General features: G+C 46.2%; 1 protein-coding gene across 1 annotated transcript; it reads right to left on the bottom strand.

Moving 5' to 3' along the window:
• Positions 1 to 2,403: 2,403 nt before the first annotated feature.
• On the bottom strand, positions 2,404 to 19,021 carry LOC119394081 (glutamate-gated chloride channel). The gene is made up of 9 exons (XM_037661303.2): positions 18,811 to 19,021; positions 17,840 to 17,941; positions 15,624 to 15,724; positions 14,309 to 14,373; positions 13,215 to 13,438; positions 11,724 to 11,806; positions 10,020 to 10,154; positions 3,697 to 4,058; positions 2,404 to 2,764 (listed from the first exon to the last, which is right to left on the bottom strand). Exons 2-9 carry the CDS (start codon positions 17,923 to 17,925, stop codon positions 2,573 to 2,575), a joined length of 1,248 nt encoding a protein of 415 aa, XP_037517231.1. The 5' UTR covers positions 17,926 to 17,941; positions 18,811 to 19,021; the 3' UTR covers positions 2,404 to 2,572.
• Positions 19,022 to 20,127: the final 1,106 nt, after the last annotated feature.

The following is a 20,127-nucleotide window of genomic DNA, read 5'->3' as shown; positions in this document are numbered from 1 at the left end:
AATCACCTAAACTCTATGTTATTATGTTTTATTCATTTACACATACCGCAGCCCCATGATAGGGCTATAGCGGCACTGGGACCAGTAAGTCGATATAAACAAGACAAAATTTGAGGCAGCATTTTCGAAGCAGTCAGCGTAAGTAAGTGCACACAGGCAATCCAGGAAAAGAAACCTGGATAAAGCAGGACATGTATTTCAAAGGCAGTTCGTTATGGCTGCTAAAAACTCATTTATTGGCAAGCGTTAATTAGCACCCGATGAGGAATCTCTAACATGTGACAACTGTCTTTGCTCAATGTGCTTATGCTTCTTTTGTATACTAACGATCTAATCCGTGACCCTGCATCCTAACACCGGCAAAAATAAGTGACTAGGCTTGCCTCGCTGACGGAAAGAAAAAAATAACACGATGTCAAGAGCGAGAATGCTTCCTCGCAATAGAGAGGTGAACACCAATTTCTCGCGGGCTTCTTCGGCTACACAAACCCACGGAGCAGAAAGCAGAAGCCACTCGGTTTTTCGGAAAGCACTCGAGTCTCTCGGAAAGCCCATTCGCGGAGCTTCGATGACACGATCATGTTCTCTCTTTTTCGACAAAGAACAGCGCGGCAGTTGAAACAGCGTTTGTATGTAGTATAGTAAGTCTATTGGCACTGCGTGTGAGCACCCCGACATTTTTCTGACGCTACGCGCAACTTCTGGAGGCAGCATGGGGTGAACATCCCTGGTGGATCTCTTCTACCTATGTCAGACCACCACTCTGTACCCTTCTGCAAGACTACTTTACTTGAAGTCACTCAAGATAAACACTGTCTTGAGGAGTGCGTCAACCCGGCATTGTGTCTGCACGTACATCGCGTTTGGTATTTCCTTTGACATTTTTAGATGCGAAGCATCTTATGGCGGAGTATAAACCGGTGGTGTGCGGCGTGACCACCCTTGCTGCGCATGCGCACACCCACTCCACACACCTCGTCTCCACTCCCCTCTCCCCTCCCTTTCCCCCTCTCACATCCCCTCTCCCATTTCCCCCTCTTCCGTCCCACTCTTCACTTCCCCTCTCCCCTCCCCCTCTCCATTCCACCTCTGAAACGCGGGCTCGACATGCCGAAACGCTGCTTCGCATCGCCTCATGGTCCCCTATAGCGGGAGATGGCGTGACTTTTTCATACACAGCAAACTTCAAGGGAGATAAGCTCGTTATGAGGCAAGAAAGCGACGCCTTCCCCTTTTAACACTGATCTACGACCACAGAAACACACGACAGACATACACTGCAAACATCTAGGTACGTGGTTACTTTGAAATCGGTACGATATCCCTCGCCATGTCGCGAATCACGTCCAGAAACGCGGAAACCCTGAAGACCTTCTATAGTTAAAGTAAGCACTGCATGGTTTTGATGGCGCTTGCGATCAAACTGCGGGACATATGACGATAAGGATTCATTAATCTAGACGCTCATTATTTGCTGCCTTTTTTGTCAAGAGTACGGGGACCGGTCCGAGTGTAGCCGCAGCAGCTGTCCTGTTATATGTGGTTGGTGCGGCTGAGTAGAGGCCCGGATGCGTGCACTATTCGTTGCTTTGAGAATGCGGTGGCACGGCGAATAAAGGAGAAGCACGACCACATTCTCCGCTCATAACCGTTGCCGTCGTATGCTAATACCTTGTTACAAAGGCATATGCCAGCCGCGTTCTGGCTGATAGTTAGCTATGCCTTGCAGTTGTACACAGAGGCTTTTGGCTTCGTGCGTATAAGTTTGTGTGTGGCGTTTGTTCGTGTAAGTTGGATGCGCAGCAACCATTAGTATATAGCGAACTAACTAGGGTTAGTTCTTCCTTGTAATTTACGTTCGTACTCTCCGAACAACTACATTGATTCCATGTCTTAAAGGAAGACGGTACGTCGACCACCTACGCCGAAACACAGTCTCTAATGGTCGGCTCTAGGCGCCGGTTCACTGGGCAGTGTTAGAAGTAAACATTTATTGGTGCCCTTTTGCCAAGGCTCCAGGCTATTTGGTACGCGCTTAGAGCAAGAAAACAGGGCCCGTATTCAGAAAACATCTTATGCGGAAAATTTTCTTCGGATAATATTTCAGCCAGTCAGGATGCGGGACATATCATTAGCGACGCCGGGTGACCGATGGTAAAACGCACTTGCAAAAGAACGAAAGAAGGGAATATTTCGAGGAGCTGGTTTTTCGTTAGACAAAACCAACGTTTCAGTCATAATCATTGCAAAGTTAGAAACAACAAGTAATGTCTCCTATGCTTTCCCTGGCTTAAATGTCTATTGGTTTCATTCGTTACGACTTACGGAAGAGAAGTATTGCGAATTCTGCCCCCAGGGGAGTGCAGGGGAGGCAGGGAAGGGGTAGGGAAGATTTAATCCATATCTGAACGCCAGTGACGACTCTTTCTCTCAGAAATCAAATCTCATCTCCAAGGCTTTACTTCTGCAGATTGCGGGCCCCGGAAGCGGTTGCGACGTCGCAGACATGTCAGACGCAGAGTTTTCGAACACCACCCGTATGGCGAGGTGAGCTCGGAATAAACGTACGCAACTAGTCGGCGTTCGATCCAGCGTGGACACTGAAGTAGATGATGAGGAACAGTAAGAAGCACAGAGGAAAAACGATCCGTGCCACGACATCCATCTTGTCCGGCGTGGATCTTGGTCGGTGCATCCATGACCTCACAGATTCATAGAAGGACTTATTAGCCGTTCCAGGAGCCGGCTTGCCCGCTTCTTCAACCTAATGAATCGGTGAAAAAATAGAGAAGTCAACTTAATTCGTTACCCAAGAATCCCTCTCATATGCTATATGCTATACAAGTGCCCCGTGGCTGATTTAGGTATGGAGGTTTTAAGATTTGTGCGTTGATCACACCCCTACAATCCACGAGTATGTCCATGGGATTCATTTGCAACGGCAAAGCACCGTTCTTAAAAGAGACATCCCGTTAAACCTACAAACACTGTAGGAATAGGATTTACGTGGACTGCTATATGTTGTAGCTGTCCACGATACAGGAGCGAACAATGTTAAGCATCAAAAACAGCATTAAATTGGCCAAATAAACAGCACGCATGAAATGGTTGCGCGTAGACTGTCGTGACGCCCGAAGGCAACATGACGGCTCAAACGAAGCAAAATACTATCGAAACCTGAACAAAGATGGACTTTTCATGGTGAATTAGTTTACCAGGAAATTTGATGATAAATACGACGGTGGAAATTAGTAACATGAAAGGGATAATTGGCCACCTCCCGTTTGTAGCACGAAGCCACAATGAAATCTACATGGATTTCTCAGAAAGGAAAACTTCTAGTTTAAGAAAAATTCGTCCTGGTCCGGGGATCGAAGCCGGGGCCAACGCCTTTCCGGGGCGGTCGCCCGACCAATTGAGCTAACCAGGACTGCCAACAAGTGGCAGCGCGAGGGCGAATTTTCTTCAGCTTTTCGTCAGTTTTTCTTCAACTAGAAGCTTTCCTTTCTGAGAAATCCGCCTGGATTTCCTTGTGGCTTCGTGCTACAAACGGATGGTTGTCATTTGTCCTTTTCGTAACCTCTTCGCCACCTTGCGGGATTCCGCAGAACTCATTTGCGAAATTGGTAACAGCTACCACGAAACTTTTGAGTGAACTGCCAGTGCTGATTGTGGTATCACAAGTAGCTTGCTTGCCTTGCTTTCGTCTCTCTGCGAAGACTCCTGTTCCCCTCGAGTCACGCGAATGACGTAATCGGCCGCTGTGACGTAGATGAGCAGGAGGAAGACGAAAGTGAGGCAGATTCCCGTCCACGTGTCCACGGCCTTGGTGTACGAAGTACGCGGAAACTCCTCTTGGTTCAGCTTGGATATGAACATCGCCATCACCAGCAGCACGACAAGGGGCACGAACACGCGCACCGCCGTGTTCTTGTTGTTGATCCAGAGAACGACCCAAGACACGAAGACCAACATTATGCAGGGGATGTACACGTTGACCATGTACCCGTTCCGTTCCCGATCGAACGTAAAGTCCAGTCGAAGGCAGGAGTACTCGCCTGTGCAAAAAAAAAAAAGACAGACCATTTGCCAGGTCAGACAAGAAGTGGCAAGTAGGCACGTTGTGCAAAATGGTAACAACGCAGCGCAAGGCGAAGAAACAAGAACAGGAAACCATTTCGCAAAACATGAACCAACTATTCCAACAACATGTTGGAATAGTTGACAAGTATGTCAATGTTTGTCAATGTTTTGACAAGTATAGGCATGAGTGTTGCTCGTGTTCTCTGCGTGCTGCGTCTGTTTCGTGCCCCTTATGGACGACCCTTCAAGGTGATACAGCGCGGAAGGCAAACTGGAAGCGCCTTAACAGTCATTCTTAGCACTGAAAAGAAAAAAAAACACACCTGCATGACAGATACACAACAACTAGGAAAGCGTGAACGACACACACCAATTGGAAGATCGCACAGCGGATGACACAGAGTTCGTGCTGTTTATTCTCGCTCATCATGTGTTCTGGACGCCCGACCTTTCGTACCACACATGCCTGCAAACTTCTTCCAGTTTTCTGCCGTCCTCAGCAGCGCTTGCTGCAGCGTTGTCCCTAAGACCTCCTTTGCTCATCTCACAGCACGCCAGTTCTCAAGTTACAATGCGTGCACACCCAAAGTGCCAGTATACTTCAGGCGTCACTTGCGTATTCTGACCGATCATCTTTCTTTTTTAACTACGCCCCGTGGCAATTACTCTAGTTTCAGTGTGTTTCACCAAACAAAGTCACAGTTTCGCCGCAAGGGCGAAGCAATGGATGCGATAGCAAGAAGTTGTAATGGCACACGTAGAACGACAAGCAGCTTCAAATTCGCTGCGCTGCGCGGCGCTCAAGGGTAAAAGATGCACGAGAACACACACAGGACGAGTGCGAACTGTCACCGCTCGACACTTGGAGCGCGCTGCTCAAACATAAAGAAGGACGCTCGAAAAGAACGCACATGTATACACAGAACAAACGCGAACTAACAATGGTCACAGTCAGGGGCGTAGCCAAGGGGGGGTTGGGGGGGTTCAAACCCCCCCCCCCCCCCCCCCGATATTTTTCAGTTTTGCTTGCGTATATAGGCACGCACACATACAAACGCACGCACGAACATACATAAAGTATGGTTGAACCCCCCCCCCCCCCGAAAAAAATTTCTGGCTACGCCCCTGGTCACAGTTTTTACTTCTTTGTCTGTGAGCAGCGCGCTGCAAGTGTCTACTATGCACAATCGAGCGCTCTTGGATATTTCTTCTTGTTTTTTTTTTTAAACTGCATCCGACGTATTGTGTGCTCGGTGTTCCACATCGCCAGTGGGTGTACAAAGCGGCCACTTTTACTTTTTTCGTGCGCGTATCAAGGGCAGTTTTCAAATTGAAAGGAAACCTAGGAGCGTTGCTTTAAAGCGCGCCCTTCGCGCCATCTCGCCGGTGATGGAACACTCTGAAGCACCTCCTGATCTGCTGCGATAATACTGTTTTGTTGTGTTAAGTCTGAGTAAATCTTTTAGAACCATGAACTCGCCCGACTTTTGAAACACTTTTGAATCTGCGTACCGCCAACGGTAAATGACATATAAATTACTCGCCGTTAGGGTGGCGGCAGACGCATGGCGCGTGGCAGACTTGGCTAGCGCGGTGGCCTGCGGAGCGAGTGGTCAGAGGTTCGAACCCTCGGTCGCGAACTTCGGTTTTTTTTCTTCCGATTTATTTTTATTTATGGCTTATATATATAGGAGACATGACGGCGACGGCAAAAACCCGCCGAGAGTGTCCATATAATTCCTATCGCAATAAAAGATCTTACTGTTTAGAATGAGCATCGAGTATGTATTTCCTGTTAGACTGAAACAGACTCGTCGATGAAGGAACGCTGCTGAAGCCACCGGTTGGAACAGGGGCACCTCTTTGTCAGGACAGCAACAGCTGCTTTTCTTGGCAGTGTACTGGCAGTTGCAGGGTACCGACGTACCCATCATAACGGTTTTAATGTCTGCTGACAGATAAAGGCTGGTGAAAAGTCCTCTTTCTTCACAGAGATCTTACTTAAGAATTGTGCTGGCGTCTTTGTTACTATTATTATTATTATTATTATTATTATTATTATTAGTAGTAGTAGTAGTAGTAGTAGTAGTAGTAGTAGTAGTAGTAGTAGTAGTAGTAGTAGTAGTAGTAGTATCGTGATCATTGGTGCCAGTATGCCCCACGGCATAAATTCAATGATCGTGCTCGCCAGGGCTGGGCAAAGATACTTTGAAATTGTATCGCGATACGATACAAGATACTCGGGCAAGAAGTATTTGAGATACTGATACAAAATACTTCCAGAATTATTGTATCCGATACGATACTTACCGATTGTATCTTAAGATACTTCGATACATTTGAAAATTTGCTGTTATACATCTATATTATGGAGCAGCAAATGCCTATCTACAAAATTGTTTGCTTGAAACTTTCCTAACCGCGATCAACTATGATTAATTTTAAGGAAATATCTGTTTCTATCGCAAAAGTTCTGTCTTTGCTGAATGTATATTAGTTTAATTCCCAAACAACTTAATAGGAACATGACAGCTCTTTACACTCTGCGCTTTCAATGATTCTTGCTTGACACTTTTATAATTGATGGGAGTCGCTGCTCTGTTTGCCGACCAGCGAGCGAGTTGCCATCAAAGTACAAAATTTTGAGTAAGAAGCCTACGCACGATGGCCCAAATACCGCGGTACAATCTTATCATGTCCGTAAGTGTATTACCTTTTTCGCAATACCGGATCACCCGACAGGTGTAAAGCTGCAATAATGCTGGTAGCGACATTTTAGGGACACATCGCGTTTGTATTGAGGGCATAAAACTGGAATAATTTTTCGTGTTTGACTTATCTGATGGCCTACAGCGTTCGTTAGAACCGTATTCACTAAGCTTTTTCTTTATTTCGAGAGTTTGCCCAACGGCATACATAGTTAAATATACAGATAGAGGCCAGTTTCCGCTATATACGTCAACAGTGCTCTATGGTGGGGCCCAGAGAGCCAGAAATCATAATATTCACTAACCTGAAACGTTTCTTCTCTGAGAGTACTTGTGCTGCCAAGAAGCGTGTCAGACGTATCGCAGAGGCACAAAGCGTCGCAAGATACCACTTAGTCACACTATTGGCAATAATATTTCAGACTACCTGGTGGTTTGTAACAGTCAAAAAATCTTTAAGGTGACATAAAAAGGGAAAACAAATATATCTAAGTCAAACAGCAAAAGCTGTCCGTATAAGGAATCAGTGAATAAGTATGTAGGGCGTTTCACTTAACTGGAAAGACATATTCAAGAAATGGTTGGAACGACTGAATTAGACCAACGTTACGTGACTTGCCGTGATGTGGCGCTTGTTATGGTATTTTTATATTGCGCTTAATTGGTTAATTAACTAATGTCTATTATGCGACATAATAAATACTTACTTTAGGTCCAAGTGCGTATCGTCACGTCGCAGAGGGCATTCCAAAACGACCGATCCAATATTTTATGGCGACGTACATTCAGCGTGATTTTTCCCATCTTTTAAAGAAGGCCCGCGAAATATGAAATAAATCCTCGAGACAGCATGCACTTATGGACTACCGTACTGCAGGTCTCTCAACCGTGCTTCGAGCGAAAGAGCCGTTGCGCGGACCGTCAGTCTACGCATCTCATTGACGATGGCGTTTTCTTGCCGGGTGCGTCCGTCAAAAATGTTGACACACTGTGAAGCCGATGCTAGAGCCGTGCCCTGCTGATTTCGTCATGGTCCTGGCGCTGGTTATTTCGCTCGAAGTACGTTTGAGAGCGCTGCAGAGCGGTAGTGCACGAGGGCAATCACGGGGTCATTTTTCGCTGGCTTTCTTTAAACATTGGAAAAATCACTACGCAGCATATACGTTGCCACAAAAAATCAGATCAGTCGTTCCCAAAATACCCTCTACAACCTTGCGAAGCGCACTTCGCCCTCAATGGAATATTAAAAGTGTTGCATAATTGATCTTAGTTATTAACGAATTGAGTCCAATATAATAATACCTAACGTGCGCCACAAGACGGCAAACCATGTCGTTATTTTTATTCAGTTGAGGCTAACCACTTCTTTGTAAATATTTGGTTCCAGTTACGTGAAACACCCTGAATAAACATCATACAGGCGGCATCTCTAAAAGCAATGACGGTTGAGCATGACCATCGTGAACTTAGATGTTAAGGTCAGAAGAGAAAATTCAGTGCCTATGGAAAGTTGCATAAAAACGGCTCGTGGAGACGCTAGTGAGAAAAACAGAGTACTTGGTATTATGTTTCTCAAATCCCCTTCCTAACAACTTTAAAATGTTCCACTGCCCATTCGATATTGCTATTTTGCTTAGAATTTTCATTGCTCCATACGTACGCAGACATTTTGTTACTGCATACTCCAGGCATGCCCAGATTATTTTACATTTGTCCTCAACATCGCCATGACGTAACAGTAAACTCAAATGAAATCTACATATATAAATAGTAGGAATGACGATGACAGTCAGACAAGAAAATAAAGCAGAACGTTTTTTTGGGAGCACGTTACAAAATATATAATGCAATGCGCAGACGGCCAAAAACAGAGGCCTAGATAATGTATGGAATGCAAACTGATAATAACTATAATTATGGTTGGGATTTAACGTCACAAAACGAATTATGAGGGGCACCGTAGAGGGTTCCGGAAATTTACACCACCTAGAGTTCTTTATTGTGCACCTAAATATAAGTACGCGGGCCTCAACGTTTAGCCTCCATGTAAATGCGGCCGCCGCGGCAGGGATACGATCCCGCGTCCTTTGGGTCAGCAGTCGAGCACCATAACCAATAGACCACCGTGGTGGGTAGGATGCAAACGGAGAATACCAATGAGAACACTTGTGCTAACGATGAAATTTTGATTAAAATAACTCCTTGAAATTCAGCAGGAATAATATAATACAGCTAGTACAACAAAATATCGCCTGTTACGCTTGTTCTATTACATCTACAATCGGCACCAAAGGGTGCGACGGTTGTTAGAATCTCAATTTCATATAAGTCAATCTCATCGCAAGCAAGTCCAACCTACCTGCACAAGATCTTTCAAACTGCTGATGTGTTAAAGCCGCGAGACGAGAAGAACCCCATTCTTGCATTCTTCTAACTTCGCAACGAGTACCACGCAAGAGAAACTTCGATAACGACATATAGCGGCATAGGAATTTTCACGAAAGACGCCACACGCATTGTAGTACGCGGCACAGTACAGTGGCTACGAGCAAGTGCCATGGCAACGACACAACTATAAAGATGAAAAATATCGAGAAATAAAAGGTCGGCCGAGCGTATACGATCGCGCCACCACGTGACTCTGCTCCACCAATTGAGACGCGCAGACCTAATCACCTGCCCTCGCTGGAAGACTCTGGCAAAAACAAACGATTGTCGCTGTCATTAGTTTTCTTCGGGTGGCTTAGTGGCAGCACCATTAGATTTGGAAGCGAAGTTCAGCGAACGTTCGTCGTCCCGCACGGTGGTGTTTCTATAGCAGTATCTTGTACCTTAAGATACAAGATACATTATTGAATGTATCGGAAATACAGATACAGATACTCGTCTTACGAGACGTATCGCGATACAGATACAAGATACCCAAAGAGTATCTAAGATAGTATCTAAGATACATGTATCTTCGATACTGCCCAGCACTGGTGCTCGCATTCGCCTCGCTGGTATGGAGTCAGCCTTTTGACTATTCCAAAACTGAAGCGTTGCAGAACAAACACACGCACGTACCCACGTACGCGCACGCATATCAGTCCACACACGTTCACAAACACATTCTCAAACACACCCGACAGGAGGATAGCACGGCGTATTTTTGTAAGCGCATGAAGAGCCGCAATTAATGACCTCCTCACCAGCCCTTCCTTCCGCCTTTCAAAAGAAAAAACTCACCTGTATTCGTCCTTGACGTGCAGTAGTCTGTCGTGAACTTGGTCAGAGAGAACTTCGAAAGGTGCAGAGACCTCTTCACTTGAACAGGATCACTTTGTCTCCACAGGTATACTATGTCTTCCGTCGTGTGAGCATCTAGTAAGGAAAATGTAGGGAGTCGGTTACCACGGGATTCTTCATTCTTCTTTGCAGGCGAGTTTCGCTTTATGATTTGCCCATCACTAAGTTTATTGCAAGTACATTCAATACTCGTAATAATAATACTGTATAAGGTCTTGCGCGCCAAATTCACGATATGCTTAAGAGGCACGCCCTAGCAGGGAACTCCGGTTTAATTTTGACCACCTGGGATTCTTTAGTGTACACCTAAATATAAGTACTCGATTGTTCTTGCATTTCGCTCCCATCGAAGTGCGAATTTCGAACTTTTGTTACGAGTTCTCATACCTTTACCGCTATAGTGTTAAAGAGCTCGTTTCGCAGAAATTCCGGCGTCGGCGTCGGCGTCGTTGGTTGTGAGCGAAAAATTAGCGTTGTCAGTGACCGAAAAATAGAGAAATATGGAAATAAAATAAATAATACAAACTTTCGGTTCGAGTGAGAATCGAACCCAGGCAGTCTGCGTGGCAAGCAGGCGTTCTACCACAGAGCCACGCCATTACTTGAAACTGCCTCGGTAAAAAAAACACTATATAAATACCATGTAATGGGAGGAGTCTCCTTAACTCATGACTCATGTAATATTGCGTGGCAGAAGCGTAGAATTGCGTCAGGCGTCAAAACATGCGAATTGCGCAACGAGTATGTGTTTTCAAAGCCCACCCATTACAAAGCGCTCAGACATGTTTAATCATCAGCAGCAGCAAACGCGTCAACAAAGTGAGCAGCTGCGTAGGTTCGCGTGTTGCCTTACGGACGCGTATAGTGGGCCCTTCGCCGATTCGCAAAAAGATGAACTCCGCAACTTTACTTGCAGTAGGCATTCTAGGATAGCTTGAAACGGCCAATGCTCCGCGCACAAACGTTAGTTTCCTCGCGGCACGGTTAAGGCATGCACCGAGAACCGAAACCAGGCTAGCAATTGAGAAGGCGATGCGCAAGGGGTCCGATTACGCTATCGCGTTCTACTCTCGAAGACGAAGCTCAAGCGTCCCCCATGTTTTTGTACTGGTAATACGATTATTCGAGGGCGACGGAGTTTCTGGTGCTGTACTGTGCTATCATTTTCCTGCAGAAACGTTCTGTGCGTCGTTACAACAATTCCGCATGTCTTTCATATAATTCTTACGAAAAATATATGAGTTCTGCTAATAAATGTAATGCCGCTATAGGCGCCGTGGGTAATATGAATGAATGAATGAATGAATGAATAAATAAATAAATAAATAAATAAATAAATAAATAAATAAATAAATAAATAAATAAATAAATAAATAAATTCATACATACATTTCCACATGAATCGTATGAAAAAAAAAGGGAAATTATTTGAATGGCATCGGTAACGTTTCGATAGCGTCGCATCGCTTGTATCCCAAAGACAGACTTCCGTTTCAAATTGGGCACTAGACTCGCGAGCGCAATGTTTTGTCTGGCATGATTTGTCCACGAAAGCTTTGCCTACAATCCATTCGCATGCCTGTGTCGATCACCTTATTGCTAATTAAGTGTTGTTGTTCAAGAATGCAAAAGTGACATACTCACAGCTTGTTACTACGATTCCACAAGTTTGTTTATCAAACGGAAAGTTCATCAGGTTCATGGGACACGACAGCTTCAGCGACACCCTGCGTGGAGACAGCGGTGCAGCTGCTAAGCGAGAAATACGCACAACAGAGCTTCTTGTGCGTCCCGTTCGGAAACGGAACCGCAATAGTGCCGGGGACATCAAACCGCTTGCGTACGCACGCTCTTGCGTTCCTTTATGCTCCCAGCAGCACCCACGGAGAATACAAAGGAACGCAAGGGCTTAAGTACGCAAGCCGCTCGGGTACCCGGCACTAAAACTCTCCAATATCCGAATGCGTTCGCACACCATACGCGACAATGCTTGATTACAGCGTCAATACAACAGTTCCTGTGGTGCCAGTCGAGGACTGAGACAGTGAAGTAATTCGCGCGAGTAGTTACTTCGTTAAAGAGTGACTAGCTCAAGCTCTCAAGTCCATTGTAATAATAAATCGGTGACTCAATGCGTAACGCTATTAAAATCACGAAACATTTTTCACATTTGAGTCACACTGGCACTCCGTGCTGCCCTTGTAAACGATTTCGAAATGAAGTATTGCACTATATATGAGCGGTGCTTATTTTGCTAAAGTAACTAACACAATTAAATATGCTATTGCTTTAAACAGCCCGAGTAAAGGGCATCGCCATAGGCGTGCGCCGAGTTCTTCATTACGGTGTCGGGAGAGGCTAAGTTTCCCCGCAGACCCCTCCCCCCCCCCCCCCCCCCCCCCCCCCCGCCACCTTATTGGTCGAGACCGAATGAAAAACTTCGCAATAGATGCAAAATTGAGAATCAAGTGATGATGTACTTCTCTCAACGGGGTGAATTTGGTCCCCGTCTTTCCTGAAGTACAGGTGCGATGCAGTGCGGTAGCCAAGGACGGGTGTTCAACCCCCCTCTTCGAATTTTTTTCAATTTTGCCTGTGTACACGTACACAGGCAAACGCACGCACGAACATACAGTGTGGTTGGTGGGGGTCACCTCCTTCAATCGTAATAGATGGTGTAAAATGTCTTTTTACCTCTAAACTGGGCATCTGGGCATAAGAAAATTAGAACATCTCGTATTGAAAGAAATAAAGAGGTAGAGAGGGAGAGCAGAGTTCTTTAGAAAGCTCCACAGGTTGTCGCCGCTGTAGTCGCGGCTACTGGCTGTACAGGGTCAACCACATCTGAGAACACCTCATTAGTATTCAAGCCGGTAAAGCTGGAGCGTTTATTCTACTTAACGAGGAAAATTGACATTATATGTCGACTAATCATGGTGTCGATAAACGCAATAATAATTTTCCGAACTGTGTATTAAACACGAGCTTCTATGGGATCTTCATTACTAATGAGGTGTTCACATTATATGTGGACGACCCTGTACACTGAAAAATGTTGGGGACTCGTACCGCCAGTCCTGTGAATTACCGGACACTTTGAGAGCGTGACGCGAGAACAGCGCAAACATCGCATACCTGATGCTGTAGAGCACGCTGCCGTCGGGATATATCCTCGCCAGCACATTCGGCTTCATGATGTTGTGAAATGATCCGCTGATCTCGTTCGAGAAGAACGGGTCTGGCAGCCATAACTTGTGAGTGTCCTCCACGATGACATACTTGAGCTGACCGCCGAGGTCGTTGAACTTGAGTCTGTCGTCCCTCCACTTTTGGCGGAACGTCAGCTGCACGTCGAACGTCTGCACAGACGCGCAGAACAGCGCGCGTCAAATTATGTAGTACGTTTGCGATAACTCGTACGTGGAACTAGAGACGTACGTACGTCATCACCAGCTGGACTCACCTGCGTTATGGCGAAAGGCGACAGATAAGCAGCGGATAGGTGTGGGTTTAGATTTGTGGCAGTCTCAGCAAAGAATTTGCCTATGGCGTTGTTAGGTTAGTCTGCTAAGTTACATTAGTGTCACGTAGTTGTGACGGTGAGGAAAGCAAAATGCAGACGGAAAAGATGAAACGCTTTATTGGGCGAACTTGTGCCCAGTAAAAGAAGCAGCACTCAAAGGGCATCGAAAGCGGCGAGCACGGACGTCGGTCGTCGGTAATCTGATCATCGGCTGAACGCGTCGTCTTTTATACATCAGGGATCAAACCTTACAGCGTTATCGCTGGTGCTCGGGTAAGCTCTCGAATAAACTTGACTAGTCGCGCCCTACGTGTAATCTTAACGGAAGAATCTGAAATAATTGCGAAGCTTCTCAAACATTTGCTGCGCAGCCTGCGCCGAGCGGTGCTAACAATTTTTGTATAAGGGCGCGTGGCAATATGTATGTATGTACAGATAGATAGATAGATAGATAGATAGATAGATAGATAGATAGATAGATAGATAGATAGATAGATAGATAGATAGATAGATAGATAGATAGATAGATAGATAGATAGATAGATAGATAGATAGATAGATAGATAGATAGATAGATAGATAGATAGATAGATAGATAGATTACATGAAATGCGGGGGGGGGAGGTTGGTCTCAGATGGCGCGTTTACGCCTTTACTTCGCACTGGGGAAGCTGAATGATGATAGGGATGACACTCGCTAACTTACCATATCCTTGTCATCAATGTCCTCTATCGAACGGACGAACATGTTGGTGACGACCACCACGGGACCTGCGACGAAAGCAGTCATGATCTTTGATGGCAGAAACAGCCTCTTGTTTCATCTTCTTTGATATGACGTGATGATTTATCGCATACGAGTGTTTCGACTGCTGCGGCCCCATTCAGAAATTATTTTTGTGGGTAAACGCTCCTGGCCAATTGGTCCATCACACTCGCTAATAATGTCTTGCATCAGGACCGGTTGTAATTCGCTATTGTACAGTAGGCCAAATATTTAACTATCGTGTGCGAGCGCCGACTTTTTTGCGCGTCAGCGCCGTACGACGGAGCCAAGTTGCAAACAGGGCGAGAGTAAGCGCAAACAAAAAAAAAAGAAAAAACATTTGCGTCGCCAGATGACGGCCGGACTGGAAAGACGCGCGTGGCCAGATAGCAAATGAACGATCCACATTTGTCAGCTTATCTCATGCGCGCGGGCGTGTGACGTCTGCGGATTTCATTTTCTCGGTCGCGTGCTGATATTCGGAATACAAGATAAGAGCAAGACGCGCTGCCTGTTCGTCTGAAGTGAGTTAATGCAGGGTGACGGTTCCCGCGAAGGAACAGATAAGGAGACGATGGGGCCAGCTGGGGTGCAATCGCGGAACGATGCTATTCCCGATTCCAATGCCATATTCTATGCTATTCTTATCATCCACCACTCGCGGCTGGCTGATCGCGTTGATAACGCGGACGGACCGTCGTTCTGACCAATGGCCAAGCGCGAAAAGCACGAACAGAATTGGAATAAAAAATAGAATCGTTCCGCGATAGCACCCCAGGATCATACTTCAGGCAGCCAACCTTGAGAGCACGGTATTTAAAAATGAAAGCAATGGGCTAGTTCGTTAAACATGATCGGCTTTCTTTGCGCAAAACTACAAAACATACTGTACACGGCGAGAAAAGGCACATGTTCTGTGTCTGTCTTTTCTCGCCGCGTCAAGTAGTATGTGTTGCCGTTTCGCGCAAGGAAAGATGGTTGAAAATGAAGGATAATGTTTACTGCGGAGAAAGACGTCTCCATCATGTCGCCACTGTTTCAAAACGACCATCTAGACCAGACAACCGCGACAACACGACCGCGCATTGCGCAAGGAAAGAGAAAGAGCTTCTCAAGAGCTTCTCAAGAGAGTTGCCGCCCAACCACAAAACCCAGTCAACAGCTCCTTCCCTCCTCTCACTTCGTCATTTTTCTTTTCATCCGCGTTCAGGCATTCTGTATAAACCAAGGTCAGCGTAATGAGAATGTCCTTTACCCGTCGACTCGTTGGTCCCGGCCGGTCGTACTTGTTTGTCATACTTCTCCGGCTTGAAGACATCGTTTAGAACCCGGCCGGCGTAGCTCGCTATGTTACTCCTAGGAGGACCAAGAGAGTAAGCGTGAAGTCGATTAGCATGAGAAACAGTACAACAATATTGTGTTTGAGATGTCTGACATGATATAAACAATATTAGGTTGCAATAAATTGAAGACAAGTGAACATGTGCAAGAAGCGAATGATAATATCCAGTATTCGTTCGGCGCGAATAAGATTGTTTCCATGTTAATAATTGGCATCAGTTTCGGAATACGAGGATCTCTTTGGTGTTTTCGTCTAGATTATATGCTGACAAACAAAAAGCTAACCTTGCAGTACACAACTTGTGTAAGGCTTGTCTTTGCTTAAATATGGTAATTTCTGGTTAGTTTAAACGGGCGCTGCGAACGAAAAGGAGTCCAAAATAAAACTATATGCAGTGGAACATCATTATAGCGAAGTAGCATCGGGACCATAACTTAGTTCGTTGTATCCGATATTCGTTGTAACAGTATAGATAAAAATCGGCTCTAACAAACTGGCAACATGGCTCTCGCAAAAATATATACATACAAAAACGCGTTCTTCCAGGCTTCAAATCCACTGTAAACGAGGTCCCTTATCTATCTCCTCGTGGCCCTTCAAGCTTCGGTGCATACAGCAGCGCAACCAGTCAACTGAGCTTTTTCTTGAGCTGGATGACCAAAACTTACGTAACTTTTGCAAACCGTAAAAAATTGAATCTGGTTATGAATTGTCTTAAAATATTTATTTTGCTTTTTATGCTATCTTTAGAGTTTCGAGCCTCGCGCGAACCAAATATTTCTTAGTTACAGCTGATATCGCGACGGCTCTCGCGTTTTCGGTATCGTTATGAAAAGAATAACTGTTACTGAAATAAAGCGTAGCCAATGAAAGTTCTCATTTAGTTCGTTATAACCAATAATTCTCTATATTAGTGTTCGTTATAACTAGGTTACACTTGCAATGGCGCTTAACTGGACACTGGCCTAAGGGTCGACCGGTAGCTCAACCAACGGCTCAATTCACGGGCCCCAAGTACGAGTGGCGTCCACGAGCAATGCACGGTAGAAACAAACCAACTAGACAAAGCTTGAGAGAATGTTACTCTCCGCTACGCACTGTACATTGTTTCTAGAGCCGGAGCTGAAAAGTCTAAAATTTTCTGGAAGCACATTTACGACACAGTGTGGACGTTTATTCTGTAGTACATCTTCGCTCATCTGTGTGTTGCAATTATCATCACACGTTCGTGTATGCTCATAGCCGCCTCCTCGTGATCACCGTCCTCCTCATCATCGGGTGCGCTGCGCTGCGCTTGTTCGATGCCGGGTACTCAGGCCGGATAAACGTCGTGCCAACAGAGACGTCGGAATCAGAATTCTATAGATACAAATACAGGAGAGGTCATCAGACAGAGGTGAGTGGAACGGGGATCGATACCCAGCACTTCCATCACGTATGCCCTCTTTGTTGGGACGACGTTTATCCGGCCCGAGTACCCGGCATCGAACAAGCACAGCTCGGCACACCCGAGGATGAGGATGAGGACGATCACGAGGAGGCGGCTATGAGCATACACGAACGTGTGATGATGATGATAATACACACGTGAAGATGTACTACACCAAAAACGTCCACAATAGGCCTACACTTATGCGCATGACGATGCTTGAGCATAAGGAATACTAGGCTTCCCGCGTTGTCAGCCAGAATACACACATTGTAAGAAAACAGTAGTCATTGTACTCTTTTTTTCGGCGAGTCTTGCCACGTATACGACTTCCTTTAGGCACGACTCTCCAAGAAGAGAGTTACAACGTGTTACGTGTATCTTTAAAGAGATTTATATGTGGCAAGTCAGCACTCAAAAAACAACAACAAAAAAAATAACAGGTACTTGTGTTTTTGTTTTGTTTTTGTTTTTTTATAGTGCACTAACCGGTATGACCAATTACATGTCGACGTCCGCGCACTGAAAAACCTCATACTTCAGAGGCGCTTGAACTGTATAGTGAAAACGCATTGATGTGTTTATTTAGTTATGGGGTTCAGATATAGGCAAATTACTCAAAAATGAGTTTGACAAAAGGATTCTGGCAAAAAAAATAACAATGTGCTCGCGACATGCACTGTAGAGAAAACGGCCTTACTGGGCGTTGCCGGCTTGAAACAGAACAAGCAGAACGGAGACGGTTGTCGTGAGTTTCAAGCAAGACTCACTCCTATGATGAGCCATGCCGAGATTGTGGACCCTGCAGGAGAACGCGATCACGAACTGTTTTATCAAAATTTATCGCTGCGTTATTGATGATATTGTTGGCGGACATCGATCAGCAATGTCCAAGATGAGCTTATGTCAAAACACACTGCGCTTTTCCCTTGAACGTGAAAACATTTTAACTGCAAACGTCTGCTTGGCGCGTACGTCCGTAGTTTCCTTTAAAACAACGTATTAGAATGCAGGGATGCACTTCATAATTTTTTGGCTTGCACAAAACAGTAAATACGAATAGGTGGGATTATCAAACGAAACGAAATTAGACCTGAAGACAATTCTTAATAACAGAACCATAAGAAAAGTATTGGAATGATGCTCATGTAAATTACAAGTATTCTGGTAGTATCTGGAGCGATCAACATTATGACATCCGTGAATTGCCTTTTCAGCATAGCGAGTATATTATGTATGTACATGATGCATCCCATATAGCGCGTGACATGAATATTATACGACACGGTCGAAGCTAGGGGTTATCACTGAAACAATAATAACGAGAACTGCGACAGACGAAAGGTCTACCGTGAAATTTTAAGGTGTACTTCGACAGATATTGTAGCAATATGATCCCGGACCAATTCCACTTATACAAGTGACAACAGCGGCGTTGGTATAACAAATACAAATGCAAATGGCACAAGACGATTCCCGAATATGTCCCTTTGTATGGCATCTAATTTCGCACTGTTGCCCGCGAAACTCAAAGACAAGCTGAGCAATCGTGCCCATTAAATCGCTTCGCGTGTATACAAGCATGCAAGTTGTCCGTCACGAAAGCATTCATGCGGCGCTGTTTACAAGTGTTACTCGATAATTGGTGGTAGATTGATAAGCGACGCTCACCGAAGCGAGGAAGCTTGGTAGGTAAATCCCGCCCGTTCAGAGGCGTCTCACGCGTCCGTCGCGGCCTATGCAGCTCTTGGGTGGCGGCGCTGTCTCGAGTGGCCCCCCTCTTCAGAGTATACAAGTAGATCGGGAACCTCGGGCGGGCTTTCTCGGTCGACCCTCGGTGCCAGCTATTTTCTTCTTTGCCTTCCCTCTCCCTCTTCTTTCACGTACTCATCAAGCCCGAGAGGACGTCACGGGCCTCTTCTGAGGGTTGCTTTCTTTTTGACCAACTTTTTGTACGTGTAGCGCCGGAGAACTCGGTCAGCACAGCGGAAGCGGCGATAATTCGAATATCCTGTTGGTCGCGACGATTTGGGGCCGCCTTGACGGCGACGCGAAAGCGGCGTCAGGGAGGGGGCAAGGCGGTATAGTTGGCAACTCGCGCGGATTGCGCAACCGTGTGTTCCGCACATGTCGGCGAAGGGAGGAGGTCGTGGGTGCGTGTTTGTCGGGTAGGCTGTTTGCGTCCAGGGGACACAACGGCGTTGCTGCAGGCTTTGCCCCTGGAATGCAAGGGGCGGTATTCAGCGTGCAACCTAGTTCAAGGCTTTTGCCCCCAGTTATTACAACGACGCTCGTCCCCCCCCCCCCCCTTCTTTCCACCCCCACATCGTACCCTCGGCTCCTTCGACATGTTGGGAGCCGGGGTCTCAGAGGAGGGTGACGCCGAAATAGAGGTGAAAGAGTGTTGCCGGCGAGTCTTCTTGCGGCTTGTAGCGTCGCCCGCGTTCATACGTGCACGCACTCAAGCGAGCATGATAGCTCGCCCGTGGTGGGACACCGCTCTGAGGTGACGCGCTTGCCCACTTCGTGTAACATCCTCCATCATCTCAGCAGCACGCTTGGACGCCTCGGGATAATCTGGCCTGACCCTCTTAAGATTCATCAATCACAGCGCAACGAACTGGGCAGGCTCTTAAGTTGTTTATGTAGAGCATTGGCTCTCAATTACGCGAGATGTCGGTGCCAGAACAGCTCTTGATTTCCTGCGCGACACAAACGTAACGCGCTGTAATCGCTTGCACTTGCGCGGAGGCCTGTGTTCGGAGAGGTTCTTTTAGATATTAGGGGCGAAGCACCTTATAGGGTCTCGGCGTGTCGGTGTGCAACGCGCATCGTCGTCTGCTGTCTCGTGTGCATCGTCGTCTGCTCCATTTGATTGAGCGCAAGAGAGGGCGCCACCGCCTCAGCGCTCGTCGTGTGGCGGGAGAGAGCGAACAGCGCGCGTTGACTACGGAAACGCTCTTTCTTCGATGAACGCTGAACTACCAG

Source organism: Rhipicephalus sanguineus, chromosome 5 (assembly GCF_013339695.2).
Source record: "Rhipicephalus sanguineus isolate Rsan-2018 chromosome 5, BIME_Rsan_1.4, whole genome shotgun sequence".
Taxonomy (NCBI): Eukaryota; Metazoa; Arthropoda; class Arachnida; order Ixodida; family Ixodidae; genus Rhipicephalus; species Rhipicephalus sanguineus.
This window is presented reverse-complemented; position numbering and strand designations above follow the sequence as displayed.

Coding starts and splice junctions, on each gene's coding strand:
- LOC119394081 (XM_037661303.2), bottom strand. CDS start 17,925: ATGGCTCATCATAGGAGTGAGTCTTGCTTGAAACTCACGACAACCGTC. Junction 11,807..13,214: donor AGCGTGCTCTACAGCATCAG/GTATGCGATGTT, acceptor GTCTCCACGCAG/GGTGTCGCTGAAGCTGTCGT. Junction 4,059..10,019: donor CACGTCAAGGACGAATACAG/GTGAGTTTTTTC, acceptor TTTTTTGCACAG/GCGAGTACTCCTGCCTTCGA.